Below are 19,408 nucleotides of genomic sequence, written 5' to 3'. Positions count from 1 at the left end.
AAAGCAACGGACTCTATCGCGGCCGCCTCACTGCTTCCCCCTCGAACCCTGCGCGCCGGGCATCGCCTGGACTGCTCCCGAGGAGGTGGCAGGGATGCTGACGAGAAACAGAAACTACTCACGGATTGTTTCTGGGATGCCCCGCACGCATGCACACACACGTGGATACACCGCACACACACACGCACAGGCACACGAGTTTCTTCCTCATGGTTAAAGGGCTGGGGTGTTGGGCCAGCTTCAGGGTCGCCTGAGGGGGCTTTGGCTTGGGGCACAGCAGGACCGTGATGCCTCTCGCTACGTTATGCACGGGTCCTGGGCTAGTGTGGACGCTTGAAATGCCTCCAGGTGGAGCGGTTGTGGAAGGGGGTTGTCTCCTGGTTCTTGCTTCCTGGGCTCATCCGCATGAGCGGGGAACAAGGATGTGATCCCGGGCTCAGGCGAATCAGCAGCAGGCAGCAGCAGCTGGAACCGGCCACGCTGGGCCAGAAACGGAGGGCTCAGTGTGAAGGAAGTCCAGCCGTCCAAGCCCAACATGATGGTACTTCTCTTGGCTGGTGCTCCTTAACTACACAAAGCCGATTATAAAGGAAGCACGCTCACTCGCAAATGAAGCTTGCATGGAAAAGCTCTGGGAGCGATGTGCTACAGATCAGTGAAGAAATTATGTGCCCCAGGGGGAAAAAACCCACGTGGAGAATGTTCAGGCTGCATTCTTGCGGAAAGCTAAACTGGCATCCAACGTCCGGATGCTGGAAAGAGGCAAGAGGTCCAACTGCTCTGCTGGAACCCCGATGTGTTACAGAGACACTGGATGCCTGCAGACAACCATGTCAAACATCCATTTCTGACGTGTTTTCTATCCGACCTGTGCAGAAAATGCTTGTTCTAGGCTAGGCTGACTGTCTGTTGGAATGCCTTAATTCCAGCAATAATTTCAGTACAAAAGCTTTGATCCGAGTGAACAAAGTAGAAAGAAAATTGAGCAGAAATAAGACATTTGTTAATTTAAAAGCTTCTCTTATCTAGGGAGTTCTTTTTCATTAATGGGATTGTCTGATTCTCCTATAACACTCTTTAAATTGTTGATTCCAAAAAGCTGAGGTGCTATTATCTTCGTAGGTATAGGCAAGATGCTACGAACAAGTTGTAGAAGGCAGTGGGTTACCCCCAAATTCAATACCCCCAAATGGGAGGAACGGCAAAAATATACAGTGGGAGGGAATTCTTGTTACCTTTCCCATTCTGAGTGCACATTCTCTTTACCATCCTCCTCAAATTTGCTGAGGTCTCCCACCCCGACCCCAAATCCCTCCAGCTCGATTTCCGTTTCTTAGGGCGGAGACTTACGAGATGAAGAGACTCTCCTAATGGGAGACAAGCTGAGTGTTGTCCGTGCGTGTGTGTGTATGTGTGTGTGCATGCGCGTGTGCTCTGGTATTGCGATTGTGAGTCATCAGAAGCCATGCAGTTAAGGTGCGGCAATGCACATAGACTGGAAGGGCCACTGCTGGCCAGCTGCTTGCTAATCGATCCCAGGGAAAGAGCAACCAATGAAATAAAAGATAAACTGAGAGAGACTAATATGGAAGTGAGGCGGTATTTTTGTAAATATTTAAGAATCCCGCTTAGAATTTAGCTCCCACTTCTCCTCCTGAGTTTCCACACAGCTGTCTCAGAGGATGTTGCTGGACAGTCATTCCCAAACAAACTTTGAAGAAGACCCTTCCTGCCACACCTTTGGTCTCCTCGTGTCCACGGGGCTTAATAGCACAGTGGCAGCCTGTAACTTTACGTCTAGCTTCAATGCCACCTTGCTGAAAGACTTATCATTGTCACATAGATAATGCCTGAATTATTTGAGGGCGCTCGACGTGGCTTGCAACATTCTGTGTGGAAGGCAGGGGAGAGTCAGACACACGGTGGAGAGGAAGCACGGTGGATACCTGTTCCAGTAATGGCCGGCATGTTGAAAATCTCTGTTCCAGGTTGTCCAACATCTGCAGGGGAGGAGGAGGAGGAGAGAGACATCCGAAGCATTAACAGCATCCCATGAGGCATAATTTAGATTCATAAATTTAACTGTGCTCTTCCAAAAGTCTGTCATTCCATATCTCACAACAAGAATGCTGCAATAGTGTTTATTGTTCCCGACACAACCGAACATTCCACCAAACAGACCGTTATAAAAGAATGAAAGCAAGCAAGAGGCTGCAGGATTTAGATGTGAGTCCCTGACGAAGCTGAATGAAGAGTTGGGATAATGGTGATATCAAGAGGAAGGTCTCCCGAGATGACTTTCCTGTCATGGCTTTGAGGGGGGTCTCAGATTAGATTATCAGCAACTGCACAGCACTAGGCTAAAGAAAATACAGGCTGACTTGTTTTATTTATGGTTGATAAACAGAAGGGAAACATTTATAATATAAATCCATCCATAGCAACTGGGACGCCAGAAGTGGGCCCAATTTGATGGGGGGGGGGGCTGAAAACAGCCACCTGGAGTCAAATTCTGCTTGGGCAAAAGGCACCGGACAATATTAGCAACAGTAACTAGCCAGCGTTGCTACCCAATTACGCTGCACAAACCTGCGCTTGAGAAATAGCCTTAATTCTATTTGATGCTTCCAGCAGCCATTACCTTAGAAGAAGTAGTCCGTGCTCACACACAGAAAGGAATGTCTCTTCTAAGGAAGACCCTTGTCACCTGCAGTTGTCGCTGTTAAGCGCTACCAAGTCATCTCCAACTTAGCCCTCCAAAATGTTTTGTCCTTCACGGTCCTGTTCAGCTCTTGCAGATGCAAGGCTGCGACTTCCCTTGTGGAATTCAGTCATCTCATATTTGGCCTTCTCTTCTACCACCTCCGGCTTCCCCTCACATGATTCTTTTCCCCAGTGACAATCCAGAGTGATTTGCAGACATTATGTTATTACGTCAGTCGCAAAGTCGTGCCAGGCCCATCACAACCCCAGGGACAAGATTCCTCCAGGCTCTCCTGTCCGCCACCATCCCCCAGAGTCCACCTGAGCTCACACTGATTGCTTCAGTGGCTCCATCCAGCTTTGCAGACACATGCAGATTTAAAAAGAATTAATGGATCATGACCAATGAGTCGACTGACTGATGGGACAATTCATTCCACACAGTAGCCCTAACTGAAACAACGGTTGGGTTACTTCTGCCCCTCAACCAGTTGGTGGCGGACCTATGGCACGTGTGCCACAGCCGGCACGCAGAGCCCTCCCTGTTGGCACGTGAGCCAAGTCGCCCCAGCAGCCGAGCATCGGATAGCAGCCCGCATAGGGGCCATGCGCATGCTCAGAAAGAAGAAGTTGTGCCAGGTGATGATGCCAAAAGCCGCAACACATTAGCCGCGACTCATCTGAGCTTTTGCATGGACAGTCAGTGCCCTGCCAAGGAGATAGATAGATAGATAGATAGATAGATAGATAGATAGATAGATAGATAGATATCCTCAGACTGGCTGTGAGCTGTTTTTTCTAAACTAAAACCTCAGTTTTCAGGTTTTATGGTAGTGTTAGCACTTTGCGAGAAATAAGTGGGTTCTGGGTTGCAGTTTTGGTACTCGATCTTAAAGTTTTGCCATCACTGAGTTAGAGGAATGAGAGCCCAAACCTCTGAAGTCCTTACTGTATTCTGCCTCATTCCGGTTGTTTGTGCCGAGTTTCTTGATGATCTCTTGCTTCTTAGATTTCACCATGGCCGAATTGCTTTCTGTCAGCTTGCTGAAGAAGGCCGGTGGCTGGACATTGTTTCCTGGAGATTTGGAACCCATCCTGCACGATTGAAACCCTGTTAAACAGCTGCTGCGGTGGGCACCTGATAGCATCACTGCCGTCTAGACAGCCCCGCTCAGATAAGGCACCTAAGGATTCCTCACTAAAAGTGGCCAGCCCGCCAATGCACTGAGAGCGCTTTGCTTACAGTGTGACACACAAACTTCAGGAAGGTTCCTAAGAACTCTGTCGCCTCCCTCTCTCCCCCCATTGCACCATTCAGGACAGAAGGACCGCTGATACGAGGGGAAATAATGCACGGAAACCCAGCATGACGTTACTGAGTTCCCCAGACACCCGCGGCTGTCCTGCCACCCGCCCGTTTTACCTCTGATCCACCTGGTCTCCTTCCCGATAGAGGATGGGATAGGTGGTGTTCCGCACGGGGTCGGCTTCGCCAATCCCCTCTGGCGGGGAAATGGGCTCAATGCAGTTGTCTGAAGCAGGTGCTTTGATCTGCTCCGGAGACCTGAAGAGGCAGCAGCAGGAGCTTGTGAGCCACGGCACGTGACACGAGAAAGCGGGTTGAGGGGAGACGGGACGGCACAACAGCCTTGCTGAGCAGACTGAGCAGTAGCCACGTTCGACCGGAAGAAACTGAGTGTTTTGGGAGTGGAAGGGGCAGGGGGGGCTACCAAAGATGGCCTAGCGTAAAAATCACCATAGCTGGGATGGGTGCTTTCTTCTCCAAGTCCTGTCTCCTGTTGGACACCCGCCTGGCCCGCCTCCACTGGGGAAAGAGGATTGCAGCAATTCTGCATGCTCAGAATTCCTCTTCTGTAAGAATGACTTTGTTGGCGATTAGCGCTCTCCATCAAAACCCACAAATCACATTTTAGCAGGAATGGGCAGGGAAAAGAAAGGATGAGAACTGTTCAAATTATTGTGAGTCCAAGGCAGACAGGGCTTCTGCAGGGTCTAAATCTCTAGAACCGGTCTAAGGCAGCTTCTCTGCAGATGTAGCCCAATACTTTTAGAAGGCACCAGGCTGGAGAAGGCTGGACTAAGGGCCTGTTCCAGAAAGGCCGCTTCAGTCAGGCGCTCCTTGTTTGCCGGCTACTAATTAGAGCAACACATGCAAACATTCTGACCATATTCTCCAACCCATGGGCTACCGAGCCATGTAAGAGAAGAGCATTTTATCTGTTAATTAATAAAACTTATTTTCTGCTGCCTTTCCAGGGGCGCTCTAAGCGGACTGCAGTAAGGATTACATGCGATCCCACAGCACTAGAACTCCGTTACTGGAACGACTCACCAACACCTGAGTCTGAGCCTCGGATTGCCAAAATTCCAGTGCTTATGACGCAGCTCGTATTTTGTTAGGGGTGAGACCTGCGTCATGTGCTCCCCGTTAAGCGTGCAAGAGGCTCGGCTCTCCAAGGTGCCCAATTACATGCCAAGTGGTTCTCCCCGGCTTTCTTGTTGGCAGCTCAGCAGTTTTATCCAGGCAAGGCTTTGCTCCTGCCAACCCAACATCACTCTCAGAATTCGGTGGCCATCCTAAGAGCCCGAGGACAACCTGCAAGGGCAGGACCAGGTCGCTCCAGTCCATGGAGTGACCCCGGGCAGGACGTGAACAGAACAGTTCAGAGGCCATGGCCTGTCCCTTGGAAACGTCGCGTGTCTCCCAGTGGCTCATCTGTTATTTTTCCTTTCCAGACAAATCATCCGTAAAGGAGAGCAAGATGGAATGACTCCACCTCAATGCCCTTTTCATAGACGGGGGGCACCCTTGACTATTCCACGAACGCCTCCTAACCAATTTTAAATTCCATTCCCTTAACGGAAAGGCGGAACCTACACCCACCTCTCTCTGTGTGAAGCCAATTTTATTTTATTATTTACTTATTTAAAACTTCTCTATATCGTCCCACCGCAAACATCTCGGGATGGTTTATGACAACATCGATGAAATAAAATAAGAGTAAAAAGTATCACAGCATCCAGTATTTGGTGTAAAACCACAAATGAAAACAATCTAACAATTAAAATATTAGGAGAATAAAAAGGTTTCTGCCTGGTGCCCAAGGGAAAGAAGTGTTGGCGCCAGGCAAACCTCTCTGGGGAGCATATTCCACAGTCGGGGGGCCACTGCAGAGAAGGCCCTGCTTGGGTAGCCACCCTCCTGATCTTTTCCCCAGTGGGACTTAATGGTGGGCGGCTCTGTCCGGCTCACATCCCATTTGTCAACAGGCAATTGCTGCAGAAGAGGAGGACAAAGCTGGCTCACCTTTTGCTTCCTTCACTTTCTGGGGAGATCCGGGAAGCGGGGAAGTGTTCCATTTGCTGCTGCTGCTGCATGTAAGTGTCACTGGGAGTCCGCCGGAGGTCCAGCACCGGACACGGAGTCCCTGGATAGGAGTACACGGGGTGCTGGATATGGGAGTTGAGCTGCTGGGGATGGTGGCGTGTGTAGTCTTGTGTGATGACCTCCTGTAAAGAGAGAACACAGCTCAGGTTGGGGTCGTGGCGCACGTCCTGTGCGATCCACGCAATCTGGCAGGAGGGCCTTGGGGCACGTCACCGCCAGGTCCTGCGGCTCACAGCCTGCACCTTCCCCTCAAGCAAAGGGCTTATTTGGCCTCCGTGGAGTGGTGAAGTCACGACAGAATGATCACCCGCTTTTTTAAAAAAATTAGGGCTCTTATTTGGACGGGCACATGGCAAGACACTCCCAACACAGCAAGGAAAGAGCAGGCTGTGATGCTCCGCAGGGAAGGGCGGCCATTTGCTCACTGAGGAGCCCCTGGCCAAGTCCCAGGCAGCTCCAGCGCTTCCCAGAACACGCAGACTGAAAACCGCTCATGAATCCTCTGTTCTGAATATTTGGCGGTGAATTCCCAATTCTGGACAGCGTTGAAAAAGACTCTCCCCCCAGCAATAATTAATTACATTTGGGGTTCTGTGAACAGCTGCCTGAGTCCCAGCCCTGCGACTCTCTCGGAGTAATTTCCTCTGAACTTCAGCACAGAGACTATCAATTTCACAGATTGGGCTCTGCGAAGGTTGCATAGATAATTCCTTCTAAAAGGAATGGTTTGTTTACAGCAGTCATGCCTAACCCAAACCTGGACTGCAAGACTTTGCGACTGGCTCCTTCCAAAGAGCCATGGAATGAACCGGAACTACAGCCCCCTTACAACATCAATTAGGAAGAAAAGCACTAATTACGTTGATATGCTGAGCTAGGGTGACAACTCGCTGATGGCCTTTGGCATTCTGAGATCCCTGAAAAGGCTGGATTGGCGACTGTCGACCTTCAGGGAGCTGATGAAGCGGCTGCATGTGTGAAACTTCCGTCCCAGAAGGCTTGAGGGAACCTTTAGGAAAAGAGAACCACGGAGAAAACAGCCCACGAGGAATTAGAAGATCTGAAGTTCCTCGGAGTCTGAAGCTTGCTTCTTTAGATAACTGCCGGCTGGGCTCCTCATCTCATACAGACAATCTTCTCGATTCTCAAGTCAAATCAAAGAAACCCTTGCTTATAAGCACGGAACAGGCAAAGCCCAAATGTCAGCCTCTCTACCATGGCTTGTGATTCTACATCACACGCTTTGCTGGGACTTGAGAACCAGCAACAAAAAGAAAATCAATGTTACTTGCTTTGGAGGCCTGAGGGCAGAAAAGTGACGCACAGGCGTGCATTCACACGCACTAGCTGGTGGTTATTCTGCATTCCGAGTCAGCTGCCTTGACTATGATTGCATAGCAAAATGGAATATAAATATTAAATACCCTAAATAAATGACAATTTCACCCCGTTTCGGCAATGTTAAAACGCAGGGATGATTGCTATATATTCATGCATTGATGTGCAAAGCTAAGCTTTTTTTTAAAGGTTACATCTCGAAACGCAATGTGTGAACGAGCCCAAAACATTTAGCAACAGCGCATCACAGAGGATCGGCACATGCAGGCAAGCTGTGTCCCACCAGAGCCCTGAGGTTCCCTCCACTTCTCCCCACAGTCCAGTTGGTCAGAGAGAGCCGTTTCCTTCCTGCCCTTTGGGGAAGTCTTTGGCCTGACTCCCACCCAGGGCAGAGGCTGCCCTTTCCTCGCGACTAACGGAGACCTGGCTCACGTGAGCCGGCAGTGCTTTTAACATCACATCGCGCCATCAATCTGGCTGAGGGGCTCGTCGAAGCGACCCCCAGACAGAGACCGCTGGGGACTAGAGCGCAGGTGATGAATACGTGTGAGCCACTGGTCGACCACCTGGCACGGCATGCCGCCCCTGGGGCCAAAAGGTTTGCCCACCCTCGCCTCGCCCACCCTCGCCTCGCCAGGGAGCTTGTCCCCGGCTGCCCTGGAGGCAGGAAAGCTCCTCACCTGGCTGCTTTGCCCTCAGGTCATTCTCTCCTCCGCGGCCTTTGTCAATATCCTGAGACAGCTTCGTCCCTTTCTCATGGTGCACGCGGGGCGAGCTCACGGGGCTTAACGCTTCAATATCACTGGGGCTGTAGCTTCCATGGAAAGCTGAGGGGCATAAAAGAGAGCAGGGGTCTTACAAGGGGGTGGCACCCTTCCTCCCAAGCAGGCTGCGGCTGTGGCGAGAGCTTTGTGCCGGGCTCGGCAGACAGGGTGGAAAAACCTCTTTTCCCGTAAGAAGCTACTGCAGGCTTCCCTCCCGGTGTGGTACCTGCTAGTCTGACACGATTCAGGAGCATGCTCTAAATCACAGTGCGGGGACAACTGACACTTCGCTTTGGAAAAGCAGGGATAGGCAAGTGACGTGCAGACAATTTATCTGCCTTTCAGTGAAGCTGAAACGGGACTAAGCAGAGAGAGTCAAAGCCACCAGCCGACATCCCAGGAAGCGACGCTGAGCAGAGACTCGAGGTGAACTGCAGCAGCTCTTGAGTGAAAGGCCACAGACAACAGCAAGATCTCAGAAGAAAGCGGATTGTCTGCCGCAGCTGGAAGCATCCGTAACCTTAGATCTCAAGCTGCTTTACTGCCAGGTTTCCTGCCGATGGTTTTATGTCTTATTCAGCTGGGTGGGTGAACCTGTTGGAGCCCTACTCGGGAGCAACTGCGCTTCATGACCTATTTATGTCCCGGCTGGATTATGCCAATGGACTGCACAGAGGACCAGCTCAGAGAAACGCATGGAAGCATAACTTGCAAGAGATGGAACTGTGGTCTGGAATCATCCCAGTGTTGTTTCGGCAGCAAAAGCGGCCTGATTACTTCTGGGCTCAATTCAAAGGGCTAGTCCAGGCTTAACAAAATGGGACCTCTGCAGTGTGGAGTTTCCCAACAGGCTGTTTAGCTCTCAGTTGATAGCCTGATATTCAGAGTATTCAGAGATATTCAGAGTATGCTTTATGTGGCACATGAGCACTGCCCAGGGCTTGCTCGTTCTGAAATTGCCGCTTTTTAAAAATGGGGTTCCAGTCAGGCTTTCCCAATATGCTGCTCTCCTGGGGGCTATTCCAGTGCTTCAAAAAAACTGTTGACAAAGTCCCTCGCCAAAGATTCCTGAACAGAAAGCAGAGACAGGACTAAATGAAAAGTTCTCTCAGTGGAGGGATGTACACAGTGCAATCTCACCGGGACCTGAATTGGGACCAGTGCTTTTCACCCTACTCTTAAAGGATCTTAAATTAGGCATGAGCAACGAAATGGCCAAGACGGTTGATGGCGCCAAATTATTTAGCATGGGTAAAACCAGCAGAGGTTGTGGTGAGCTCCAAAACTGGAAGGATAAGAATCAAAATGGCAAACGTGTTTTAATGAGGCGATGCATATTGGGAGAAACAACCCAACTGCCAGTATAAGCGGATGAGTCTTGAGCTAGCAATGGCTGGCCAGGAAGTTTTTGGGATTGTCAACCCAGTGTCTGGTTACCCCAAAAAAGGCAAACTCCATGTTAAGCATAATTAAAATAGGAATGGGAAATAAAGCTGCAAAGATCATAATCCCCTTATATGAATGCTTATATGCATTCATACGTAAGACTACTGTCCTACTCAATGCAATGAAAAGGAAATTTTAGTTGGAAAAGGTTCAGAAAGAGGCTACCCAAAAAGATCCAGGATTAGGGTAACTCCTTTTGAGCAATGGTTACAACATCTGGGATTGTTTGGCTTAGAAAAATGGTAAGAGGAGCCAGGATAGAGCTGTGCAGAGCTTGCATGGCGTGGAGGAAATGTTTAGGGAGGAATTCTCCCTCTCATACAACCAGAATTCAGCAGGGTCACCCCATGAAGCCGCACAGCTGGAAATTCAGCACAGTTTAGAAGGAAAGATTTCACCACGCAGCACAGGGTGTGTGTGTGTGACGAACCAGGGAATTCTCTTGTGTGAGATGTCGCAGTGGCCGCCAATTTGGATGGATTTAAACTGGGAATCGATACATCCATGGAAGAGAAGGCTGGCAGGGCCCACTAGCTGCGACGGCTATCACAGGCAACCTCCATGGCACAGGCAGGATGAGGAGGGACCCAAAGAAACTGGGACCGCTCTCTGATGGGCGAGCCCATTGTAGTACAAGCTTCCAACGCGAGATGCCCCTTCTGCATCGGTCTGCCGGCCGGTGTCGTCAAGTGACGTCATGGTGCCACGCAGGAATTTTTTTGGTTAAGTGCCTCTCGCTTGTTCGTTGATTTTTCACATTACGAGAGGCACTTAACAAAATGGTTGTTTTCATTGTGCACTGCGAAAAGGTACCTTGTTGCTAGGAGGGATTCCCACCCACACGCTCCCCCAACGGCCCCCAGTCCCCACCGCCGCCCTCGCCCCCTCATCCCACTCAGAGCACGTGCCGGCTGGCCATCACAATCACCGCAACACCCCCGGGATGGAATAATACGCACAACGACCAGCCAAGGGAAAGGCAAGCAAAACTCCGAAAAGGCATGAAGATGGCGGGCGGGGGAAGGACACACAGAGCTTTTGTACGGAACAACATCCGGGTCTGCACATGAGACGGAACAGGCCATCACCACGAATGCGAAAATTAAATTCCAAAAAATGGTGGATTAGGGGAGGGAGGGTCTTTTCAATGTATTCACGAGTGTTTTTAAGGCCACAGACTCGGAGTACCGCCCCGCTCCCCCCTTCCAATTTCTTACCATCGCTATTGGTGTCGGTATTTAGCGAGCTTCTCTCTCGCTTCCCCTTATCGCAAGAAATTTGACGCATGATAATCACATCTATGAAGCTGGCCGCTGTCATGGTGGTCTTACCGAGTGCTCGGAGCTCCTGTTCCTGAACTGAACAGGTTTTACTCTTTTCTCTACTGGGCTGCTGCTCGCTGGCCGAAGCGGGGTGCAGCGACTGGTCCAGGGGGGCGTGATGCTGAGGCTGGCTTTTCCCCTGTCCTCTGCTAAACGGGTGGGCCGGACCTGGCCCGGAGGGGGGCAAAGTCCTGGGCTCGGTGCTTTTAATGGGCGAAGGTGACTGTTCTAGGCCTGCCCCAGAGGACAGCTTTGAGGCGAACATGTGGGCGTCGCTCGGAGGCCGTTCTGCTCGGGCATCTTGGACCCTGGACGTCTCCTTCTGTATGTGGGCCGCTTCCACCGCGGATGCGTAGCTGTCCATGCCACTTACAGAGTTGCGCAACGCCGATGTTAGTGGGAAGCCTGAGGAGCGGACGGGGGATGTGGCGGTGCTTGAGGACGACGATCTGAAGAAGCAAAGGTAAAGTCAGAGGCCTGCTGCGGAGGAGGAGGCCCCCAGTAACGCTACATCCTCCACCGCTGTGTAAATCTATAATGTAGCCAGGGGGTGTCCTTGTTCCTTTCCACAGCACGTGAGCCGGCTATCTTCAGCAGCTGCACTCTTCCCTGTGAACATGGTCAGCTGTGCTATGAACTTACACAGGTACGATTTTATCAGTATCTTACCACTGTTGCTATTATTTCATTTCTATACTGCCCCATAGGTGAAGCAGTGTACAGCAATTAACAGCTGACAATCTCCTCCGGGGGGGGGGGGCCCTGAGGATGGCGACAAGAGACGGGGCCTTCTCAGCGGTGGCCCATCAGTTATGGAATAACCTCCCCAACAAGGCCTGCCTGTCGTCAGCATCATTTCTTTCTTCTTATTAGATGTATTTTTCTTCTCTTCTTCCCGCTCTCAACTGGGCCCCCACAACAACAACCCTGTGAGGTACGTCAGGCTGAGAGACTTTGACTAGCCCAAAGTCACCCAGTTGGCTCCATGGCTGGTGGAGACCAGAAACCATTTTGCCTCAGGCCCAGTCCTATCCCTTAACCGCTACACTGCACCAGCTCTAACACTAGGCGAAGACTTCCCTCCGTTGCCAAGAGTGTGATGGTGCCTAATTTACTTAAGCTTTTTTGTCACTGATGTTTAAAGTTTTACGAAGCGGTTATATTTTGACAGATGATTCTTGCAGTTATCTAAAATTTTCTATATTTTAATTTCACATGCCTTTGTCATACCCCCCCCCCCCACCTCAATCCCCTACAAGGCCCTAAATAGTCAGATGCATGTTAGGAAGCGCGTCCTTGGCTTGTGTTCATCGTGCTAGCAAAATGCACAGGGCAATGCACCTCCTTCCCCCCACCCCAGGCACTCAGAAGCCTGTTAATCCATTAACACAGAAGCAGAGAAACAGAGCGAGTCAGAAGGGGTCTCCCGGGCCATCTAGTCTGACCCCTTGTCACGTACCGCAAAACAGCGGGGGCAAGGCACTCGGCGGAGATCATCTTCATGTTTGTGTTGTGCAGCACACTCGGGCGCTGCTGGACATTCTCCTGGGTGCGGGGTGAGACGGGCGAGTGCTTGTGGTTGTGTGCTGACGAACGGCTGCTGCTCTGCTCCGTGCCTGCCGTAACACATGGGGAAGGAGAATCGGAATTACGAGGTGCGGAATGCAGAAGGGACAACAACCCGGAACGCGGAAACCTCTTCGGAAGCTTCCTTGCTTTGCTTTCCACCAAGGACCCTGTGAGTCCACGCAGCTCACCTGGTCTCCAGATAGGGGCGTGTTCCACAGTGGTCGTGGATGCTAAGACTGACTTCTTGCGGTCTTTCTCGCGGTCTCGCTCTTGTTCCCGTTCCGAAACGGAAGGTCCGCTCTGCTTGGTCAAGTGTGTGGGGGCCCCTGTGAAGAAAGAACTCTAGTTTTGCGCACAGGCCTAGAAACGTGCCCCTCGCAATACGTCCAAGAAGGAGGGTGCTTGTTTCTCTTCTCCTTGTCTTACTTGAACAGCAGCAGCTGCTCTGAAAGCCACTCACAAGCCAGCCTGGCATAAAAGCCTCTACTTTAATAGGCATGTGTTCTGCCAGCCTGAGAGTGTAGCCATATTTAGGCCCCTTGAGGACTCGCAAAGACCAGGAGACGGTGTGTTCTTGCGCACCAGGCAACACGTCCAACCTCTGCTGAGCAGTTGAAAAGTGGGCTGCTGAACCTCTTTCAGTCAAATTCAGTTTTGGAGAACCACGCAGAGCTGCGTTACGTGAGCGGGAAGGGCCAAGACAAAGGGTGCAGCGCAAGGAACACCAAAAATACGTCTAATTTAGCGTAAAGCTCTCACTGCCAGCAACAAACCCTCGGGAGAGGCATTTCAGGCTTTTAGGACGGGGGGGAGGGGAGTCCACGCAGAAGTGGGGAACTTTGACATTACACCAGGTGCGCAGGCGTACGGGGAAGTGAGCCCAGCCACCTGCGGAGTCCTGGCAGGCATGAAGTTCAACCCCCGTTTTCTTCTGCTTTCCTTTCCTTTCTCTCTGTTCCTCCTCCTGCAGCCTCCATTTAAAAATGCAGCGACCGCGAGCACCATTCCCAAGATGCGGTCAACCCAGAGGCTCTGGCCCCCTGCCTGCTGTGCCTGGGCACCCCCAAAACGGGGGGTGCTGTGACTCCGGAACTGTCAGGAGACACGGGGGGCCACCATGACTTTGCCCGGCCCCAGAAAGCTCTGGCTCTGAGCAACCTGCCTCTTGATCGAGGGCAAAGGGGAGGCCGGCTGCGACACCAGCTGCTCCGCTCCCCACTTGGCTTGCCTGCCCCACTGGGCCCCTCCTGGACCGTACCCTCCGGCAGCAGTGAGCCCGACCCGGAGATGCCGCTTCCAGACCGCCACCGCTGGCAGGGCCTGCCAGCATCTCCAAATGCATCCGTAATGGAAGCTGACCCTGTCCGGGATTTTGAGAAGCTGGCGGAGCGTCCGTATCGCGAAGCACCCTACCTGGGGAGAGAGGAGAGCTGCTGTGCCGGCTGCTGAAGGGCTGGGGGGCACTGTGGATGTACGTGATGCGGTCCATGGAGGCGGTGGAGCTGCCGGGGGCGGGGGGCACCAGCACGGGCAAGTGTGGCACTTGGGACAGGTCAATGATTCCTGCTGGAAGAACCAGGTGACAGTCAGTTCGAAGTACACCGGCGGCGAGGAGCACAGAACCAAGAGGACAGCGCCCTCTCCTGGTGTACCCCCATACGGCAACACGTGTGGCACTCGGGGGGGAAAAAAGGGTCTTTTGCTCTGCAGAAAATGCAGTATTTTCCCTCTCTGTTCCTCTATGCTCCATGGCTGCCACGATTTTCAGGCAGCCCTTCCCCAGCTCTAGACGTCAAGGGATAACCCATCTCCTGGCATGCGGCCTGCTCTCGAAACGGCCTGCAGGGGGCTCGAAAGCGATGGCAGGTAATGAGGAGAGCACGCCAAGCACCGGTGGGCTCCCCCAGGAAGGGCGCATGACCCACCAGCCACACGGCGCCTCCTTCGGCCGTTTAGCCGTGGCTAGGAAACAAGGGGGGTTTCGGTCAAGCAGGCCGCATGCCGCTGAAGGCCCCAAGATAACGCAAACGCTCAGCGAGAAGGCGTCACCTTTGCGGTCCCGGTGCTCTGCTCCACCTGGCCCTACAGCTCAGAGTCCCAGTGGCGCCCCTACAATGCTCAGGCGTCCAAAGGCGATCGACCCAGCCGCCTTCACTAAGACAGCCCACGCAGCTGACGGAGGCCCGAGATGCTCAAACCCTCCTCCCCCACCGCCGTCAACCGAAGACGCCCGAAGAGGCTCTCGCTTGGCTCAGGCAGAACGCCGAGCGGCCCCGAGCAGCCCCTCCATCTAGCCCGGGGACCCCCTCTCTGCCCCCGGAGCCACGGTGTGGCCGGCAGACCTGCGGCGTAGTTGAGGGCCAGAGAGGGCTCTCGGGGAGACAGGCCGTGGAGCAGGTCTGCCCTCTGGGCCATCGCGGAGGCGGTCGCGGCGTTGTGGTGCATCTGCTGGGAAGTGATGTAGTCGTTGATGATGGTCTGCCGGTTCTCCATGGCGGCGGTGTCCGGGTAGCCACGGATGAGGTATGGCGGGTAGAGGTGGGGGTACGTCGGGCTCGGCGCGAGGTGCCTCGGCAGGTAATACGCAGCTGCTGGACAAAGCGAAGACAAGGACTGGGGCGGCCTTTTCGCATGCTGCACAATTCTCTTCCGTGGAGCTGGCCCCCGGGACACCTGGACCCAGCTATGATGCTCTGACCCCTTCCAGCCTCTCCAAGTTTTGCATTTCTCCATAAGCTGCCCTTGCCAAAATACCTCTTAACTTGGATTATCCCCAATTCTTGAAGGAAACCATTTATTTATTCATTAAAAGCTTTCCCATCCCATCTCCTATAAACATCCTGGGACTATCTACGCATGGAGGACAGCTTAAAAAGCGACCGCATTGCATCCAACGGGGTCCTAGCATCTCTCAATGCATCCGTCTCTTTTCACCGTCTGTGAAAGTATTATACCCAAAGCTGTTAAAACCCTGACCCAAGCCGACCTCTGCCGAAAGCTTCAGCTACGTGCGGCGTTTCGAATTCGGCTGGTGCACGCCACTCAGGGCGGATTGCGTCCTGCTCTTTCCCAAGCCCGAGGCGTTTTTACCTGCTTCCAGGGGGATTCCCCTGGGGATGGCGGCGGGATCGAAGGCCAGCGGGATGTGTCCCCTGTACAGGTCCACCCCGCTCACTCCGCGGAGCAGGTGCTCGTAGGGGGAGATGGGATGGTGATGGTCTGCAAGGGTCGCGTGAGGCGACTTGGCGCTGGCCGTTTCTCTTGGCGTTGGGGTGATCTTCCTGTCCTGAGAGACTGGCTTTCCGGCAGTGATGCTTCCTATCAAAGCAGAAACCATTTGTAAGAACAGCCGATATGGAAACATCCTCGCAAGCACAGGCCGCCGTCAGGGAAGTATTTTCTTCTGCTACTGTGAGGCATGCGAACTCAGTGCTTCAAGAATTAAGGCGAATACTGTCCTTTAGAAACACAAAAAAATATCCACAGAAATCTTTATTTTCTCTGCAAATAATTTTCTTCCCTGCACTGCTGCCCAACAAAACCTACCCTCAGTGCTAAAGGACACACTTGGAATTTAAAACACGCGTAAAGAAAAAAAGAAATGGAACATCTGCGAGTGTTTTGGCTAAAATCTCTCCTGCAATCTTGCTTTCAGAACATTAACCGTGCAATACTGAAACATCCGCAAAGGGCATTTTCTGTTCCTCAAAATGAACGAGACTCTTAGCTCAGTGAACAAGTTGATTTTCTGGAGACAGGGAAAAAGCGCCCATTAATGGGCACACAAGGCTCCGAGAAGCAGGGATGAAAAGCTTGCCAGTCTTTTTCAGATCGACAGGGGTGTTCAGAAGAACACGGACAGTCAGACAACGTGATGCGAGTCTCTCTCTCTCAGCAGGACTGATAGGCAGAGGGTAGCTTTGCTCTGGATTCGGAAGACAAGAAGGGCAGGGGAAGCTGACGCATCCCCTGCTGGACTGTCCCGGTTGGCACCCAAAAGTAGCTGCAAAGGAACTCAACAGCCCCTTCCTTGCAAAAGCTATCAGGGAAAGGAGGAATAAACTCCTATCAGCCCTCCCACCCCTCGAGATCGGTGGCAGAGGCCCTCCTCCGGGAGCCCTCCGTGAAGGATATTAGGAGGGCGAGTACCCGGAGGAGGGCCTTCTCTGTGGTGGCGCCCCACCTATACAATGCGCTCCCCAGAGAGGCCTGCCTGGTGCCGTCGTTATTTGATTTTCAGCGCCAGGCCAAGACCTTTTTATTTAAACGTTATTTTAATGGTTGAATTTCTTTATTGATTTTACATTTATGCCGGGATGTCTCCAGATTTTTATGTATTTGTATAGTTATTTATTTGTATTGGAAGCCGCCCCGAGGCTTTTGCGAATGGGGTGGCATATAAGTGGTCCAAATAAATAAATAAATGAATAAACAAACTAGGCTCTGAGGTCTCCCAATGTGCATCAAAGAACTGCTTGGGAACGGCTGGCCTCTGAGTCGTGGGGGAGCTCCACTGACCTTCGTGCTGCCTGGGGGTGGGCTCCCTTGTGGACACTGGGGACCCCCGGTGCAGGTGGCCACCAAAAGCACTCTGGTGGGTGCTCTGGTGCTCCTCGTAGGCGAGCGGGCTGTGGCGGGGCTTCCCTGGCTCAGGCACGATCACGGGGGCTCCCCTGGTGATCGAGCCGCCAGCACTGGCCACCGGGCTGGGCCTGCTTTTCATGCTTTCCTCGTAAGCTCGGTCCAGATTCCTTGGGTCCTGCATGACCTCCAGAGGATGCATGGGATGGAAAGTCCTGCCCGGGCTTCCGATGATGGATCGGACATCATGCTTTTTGGCACTTGCTGAAGCGCTGCTGTCGTATTTCAGCGGGGTACCCTGGGGGAACAAAGAGGAAGGTCAACCAGCTGGCAGAAAGACAACATCATGTCGTCCAGCCGGCCTTCTATGGATGCTGCTGGCGTACCCGGCTTGGCTAGGATAGCAGGGAAAAAATCGTCTATTTATAACTAAAGTTAATGCCCATTTCCACAGTTTTCCTGAGCCTGCAAGAAAATCTGGATCACAGCAGTTTTCTTTGGATACTGTCCAAAAACTTTCAAACTTTTCACCTTCTGGGGACTCTTTCGTCTCCTGACTTCACAGCCAAGGAAACGCTGCTGTCCATTTAGATTTGATAGGATACTTAAATGGAAAAAGTTGGTGATAAGCTCAGCAAACTCACAACCACAAATCATGTTTTCCATAACAGTGTTTAGTGCAATAAGGTTGCTTGAACTGACACTCACAATTTGGTCTACCAAAGGTGGGAAACAGACCAGAAACTGCAAAAGCCGGGCACAAATCAGGGCCTGGGTTCTAAATAAGCCACAGTGTGCTGTATGTCTGCACTAAACCAGTTAGCTTATGTGACTGGACCAAGCCCAAAGCAGAGCCAACGTTTCTCCTGCAACTGCACACCGCAGGCGGAAGTGAGCAAACCGGCTTTCGAGCAAGCAACAGACCTTCCCCTGGAGCAGCGATGGCGAATCTTTCAGAAACTGAGTGCCCAACCGGCAACCAAAAACCCAATTATGTATCGCAAAGTGCCAACACTGCAATAAAACCTGAAAACAGCCCGTTCCAGCAAATCTCTCTCTCTCTCTCTCTCTCTCTCTCTCTCCCCCCCTCTCCCTCTCTCTCCTTCGCAGCGGACTGACCAGCCAAGCGAAAGCTCCGCCGAGTCGCGGCTCGTGACGTCATCGCTTGGCCCCGCTACTCCCTTCCCCACATGCGCACGGCCCCCATGTGAGCTGTTACCCGATGCCCGGCTCCTGGGGCGTGCCGACAGAGGGCTCTGTGTGCCCGCTGTGGCCCGTGTGCCATAGGCTGGCCACCACTGCCCTAGAGAAATTGCTCACAAACTTCAGAGGAACCCGGGAAGCCCTCCGAGCGCAGTCCGCAAGCTCTCGTTCTGCCTCACAACAGCCAGCTGCGAACCACCTCATAGGCTGAGTAGGTTCATCTGCGCGTCTGCTTTTGCATCTGTGTATTTTAAAACTCTCTCTCTTCTCTGTGTTTTTGAGAAACTGGAAACTGTTCAGAGAGTCTCAGCTATTGGGCAGTATAGAAATAATGTTAGTAAATAAACCTAGTACTTTTATTTAGTGGGAGTCTTGGTATGAAATATTGCAGGCCACCAAGAAGAACTAATCTGTGAACACCAGAGGGTGGTGAGACTGACTGTAGGGATGTACAAAAACATCACTTCTGCTGCAACTACCAAGCCCATTTGCCACCTCAAACATGGACACGTATTTGCGTGCATTTTTGCAAAAAATCTTTGCACATTTCCAAACTTGTGAGACCATTTGAAAGAGGTGCATTCTCCATGCTTTGCTGAACGAGGAAACTTGTATGTTTTGAGGTGTGTACTTCACAGAATGTGCATTTCCTCACTGAAAGCGTGCATTTTTCTGACTACCATTTTCTGGTAAATGGTGCCTATATTTGGAACTACGAATGATGCAAATGAGGACCAACTCAGAGCTTCAGCACTGCACATTCAGTCGTCCAAAGAAGAATATTAAGCAAAATCGGGAAATGATAATCCATCGAGCAGGGAACAGTGTCCAGAGCATCATGAAACAAGACGTCCATCCTATGGAGGTGCCACCAGCTCGTTATAAGAATGATAATACTTACAATATTGGGCAGATCCATCAGATTAACTGCACAGCCCTATTATTAAACCTGTACCACAAGACGGTGATTTATTCGCACAGAAAAGCCACATTATTTAGCTCTTTTCTCTGCTGCAATATGGCAGACTGCAAACAGCCCTTCCTGGGTAGCTGGTACGGAAACAGTCTAAATA

The 19,408-nt window shown here is 51.9% G+C and overlaps 1 protein-coding gene across 5 annotated transcripts in view; it reads right to left on the bottom strand.

The window, feature by feature from the left end:
- The window catches only part of NCOR2 (nuclear receptor corepressor 2), a 268,387-nt gene that overhangs the window by 9,418 nt on the left and 239,561 nt on the right, over positions 1 to 19,408 (bottom strand). For all 5 annotated transcript variants that reach the window (XM_044440471.1, XM_044440470.1, XM_044440472.1 and 2 more), the window contains 13 exons: positions 17,070 to 17,430; positions 15,642 to 15,869; positions 14,894 to 15,142; positions 13,965 to 14,117; positions 12,740 to 12,877; positions 12,442 to 12,598; positions 10,878 to 11,431; positions 8,131 to 8,277; positions 6,973 to 7,121; positions 6,032 to 6,234; positions 4,127 to 4,267; positions 3,653 to 3,798; positions 1,947 to 2,000 (listed from right to left, as the gene is read on the bottom strand). In XM_044440471.1, the coding sequence (XP_044296406.1) occupies positions 1,947 to 2,000; positions 3,653 to 3,798; positions 4,127 to 4,267; positions 6,032 to 6,234; positions 6,973 to 7,121; positions 8,131 to 8,277; positions 10,878 to 11,431; positions 12,442 to 12,598; positions 12,740 to 12,877; positions 13,965 to 14,117; positions 14,894 to 15,142; positions 15,642 to 15,869; positions 17,070 to 17,430 (2,680 nt within the window). The remainder of the gene's footprint in view (positions 1 to 1,946; positions 2,001 to 3,652; positions 3,799 to 4,126; positions 4,268 to 6,031; positions 6,235 to 6,972; positions 7,122 to 8,130; positions 8,278 to 10,877; positions 11,432 to 12,441; positions 12,599 to 12,739; positions 12,878 to 13,964; positions 14,118 to 14,893; positions 15,143 to 15,641; positions 15,870 to 17,069; positions 17,431 to 19,408) is intronic.

Source organism: Varanus komodoensis, unplaced genomic scaffold (genome assembly GCF_004798865.1).
Source record: "Varanus komodoensis strain SLA01 unplaced genomic scaffold, ASM479886v1 scaffold38, whole genome shotgun sequence".
NCBI classification, from domain to species: Eukaryota; Metazoa; Chordata; class Lepidosauria; order Squamata; family Varanidae; genus Varanus; species Varanus komodoensis.
This window is presented reverse-complemented; position numbering and strand designations above follow the sequence as displayed.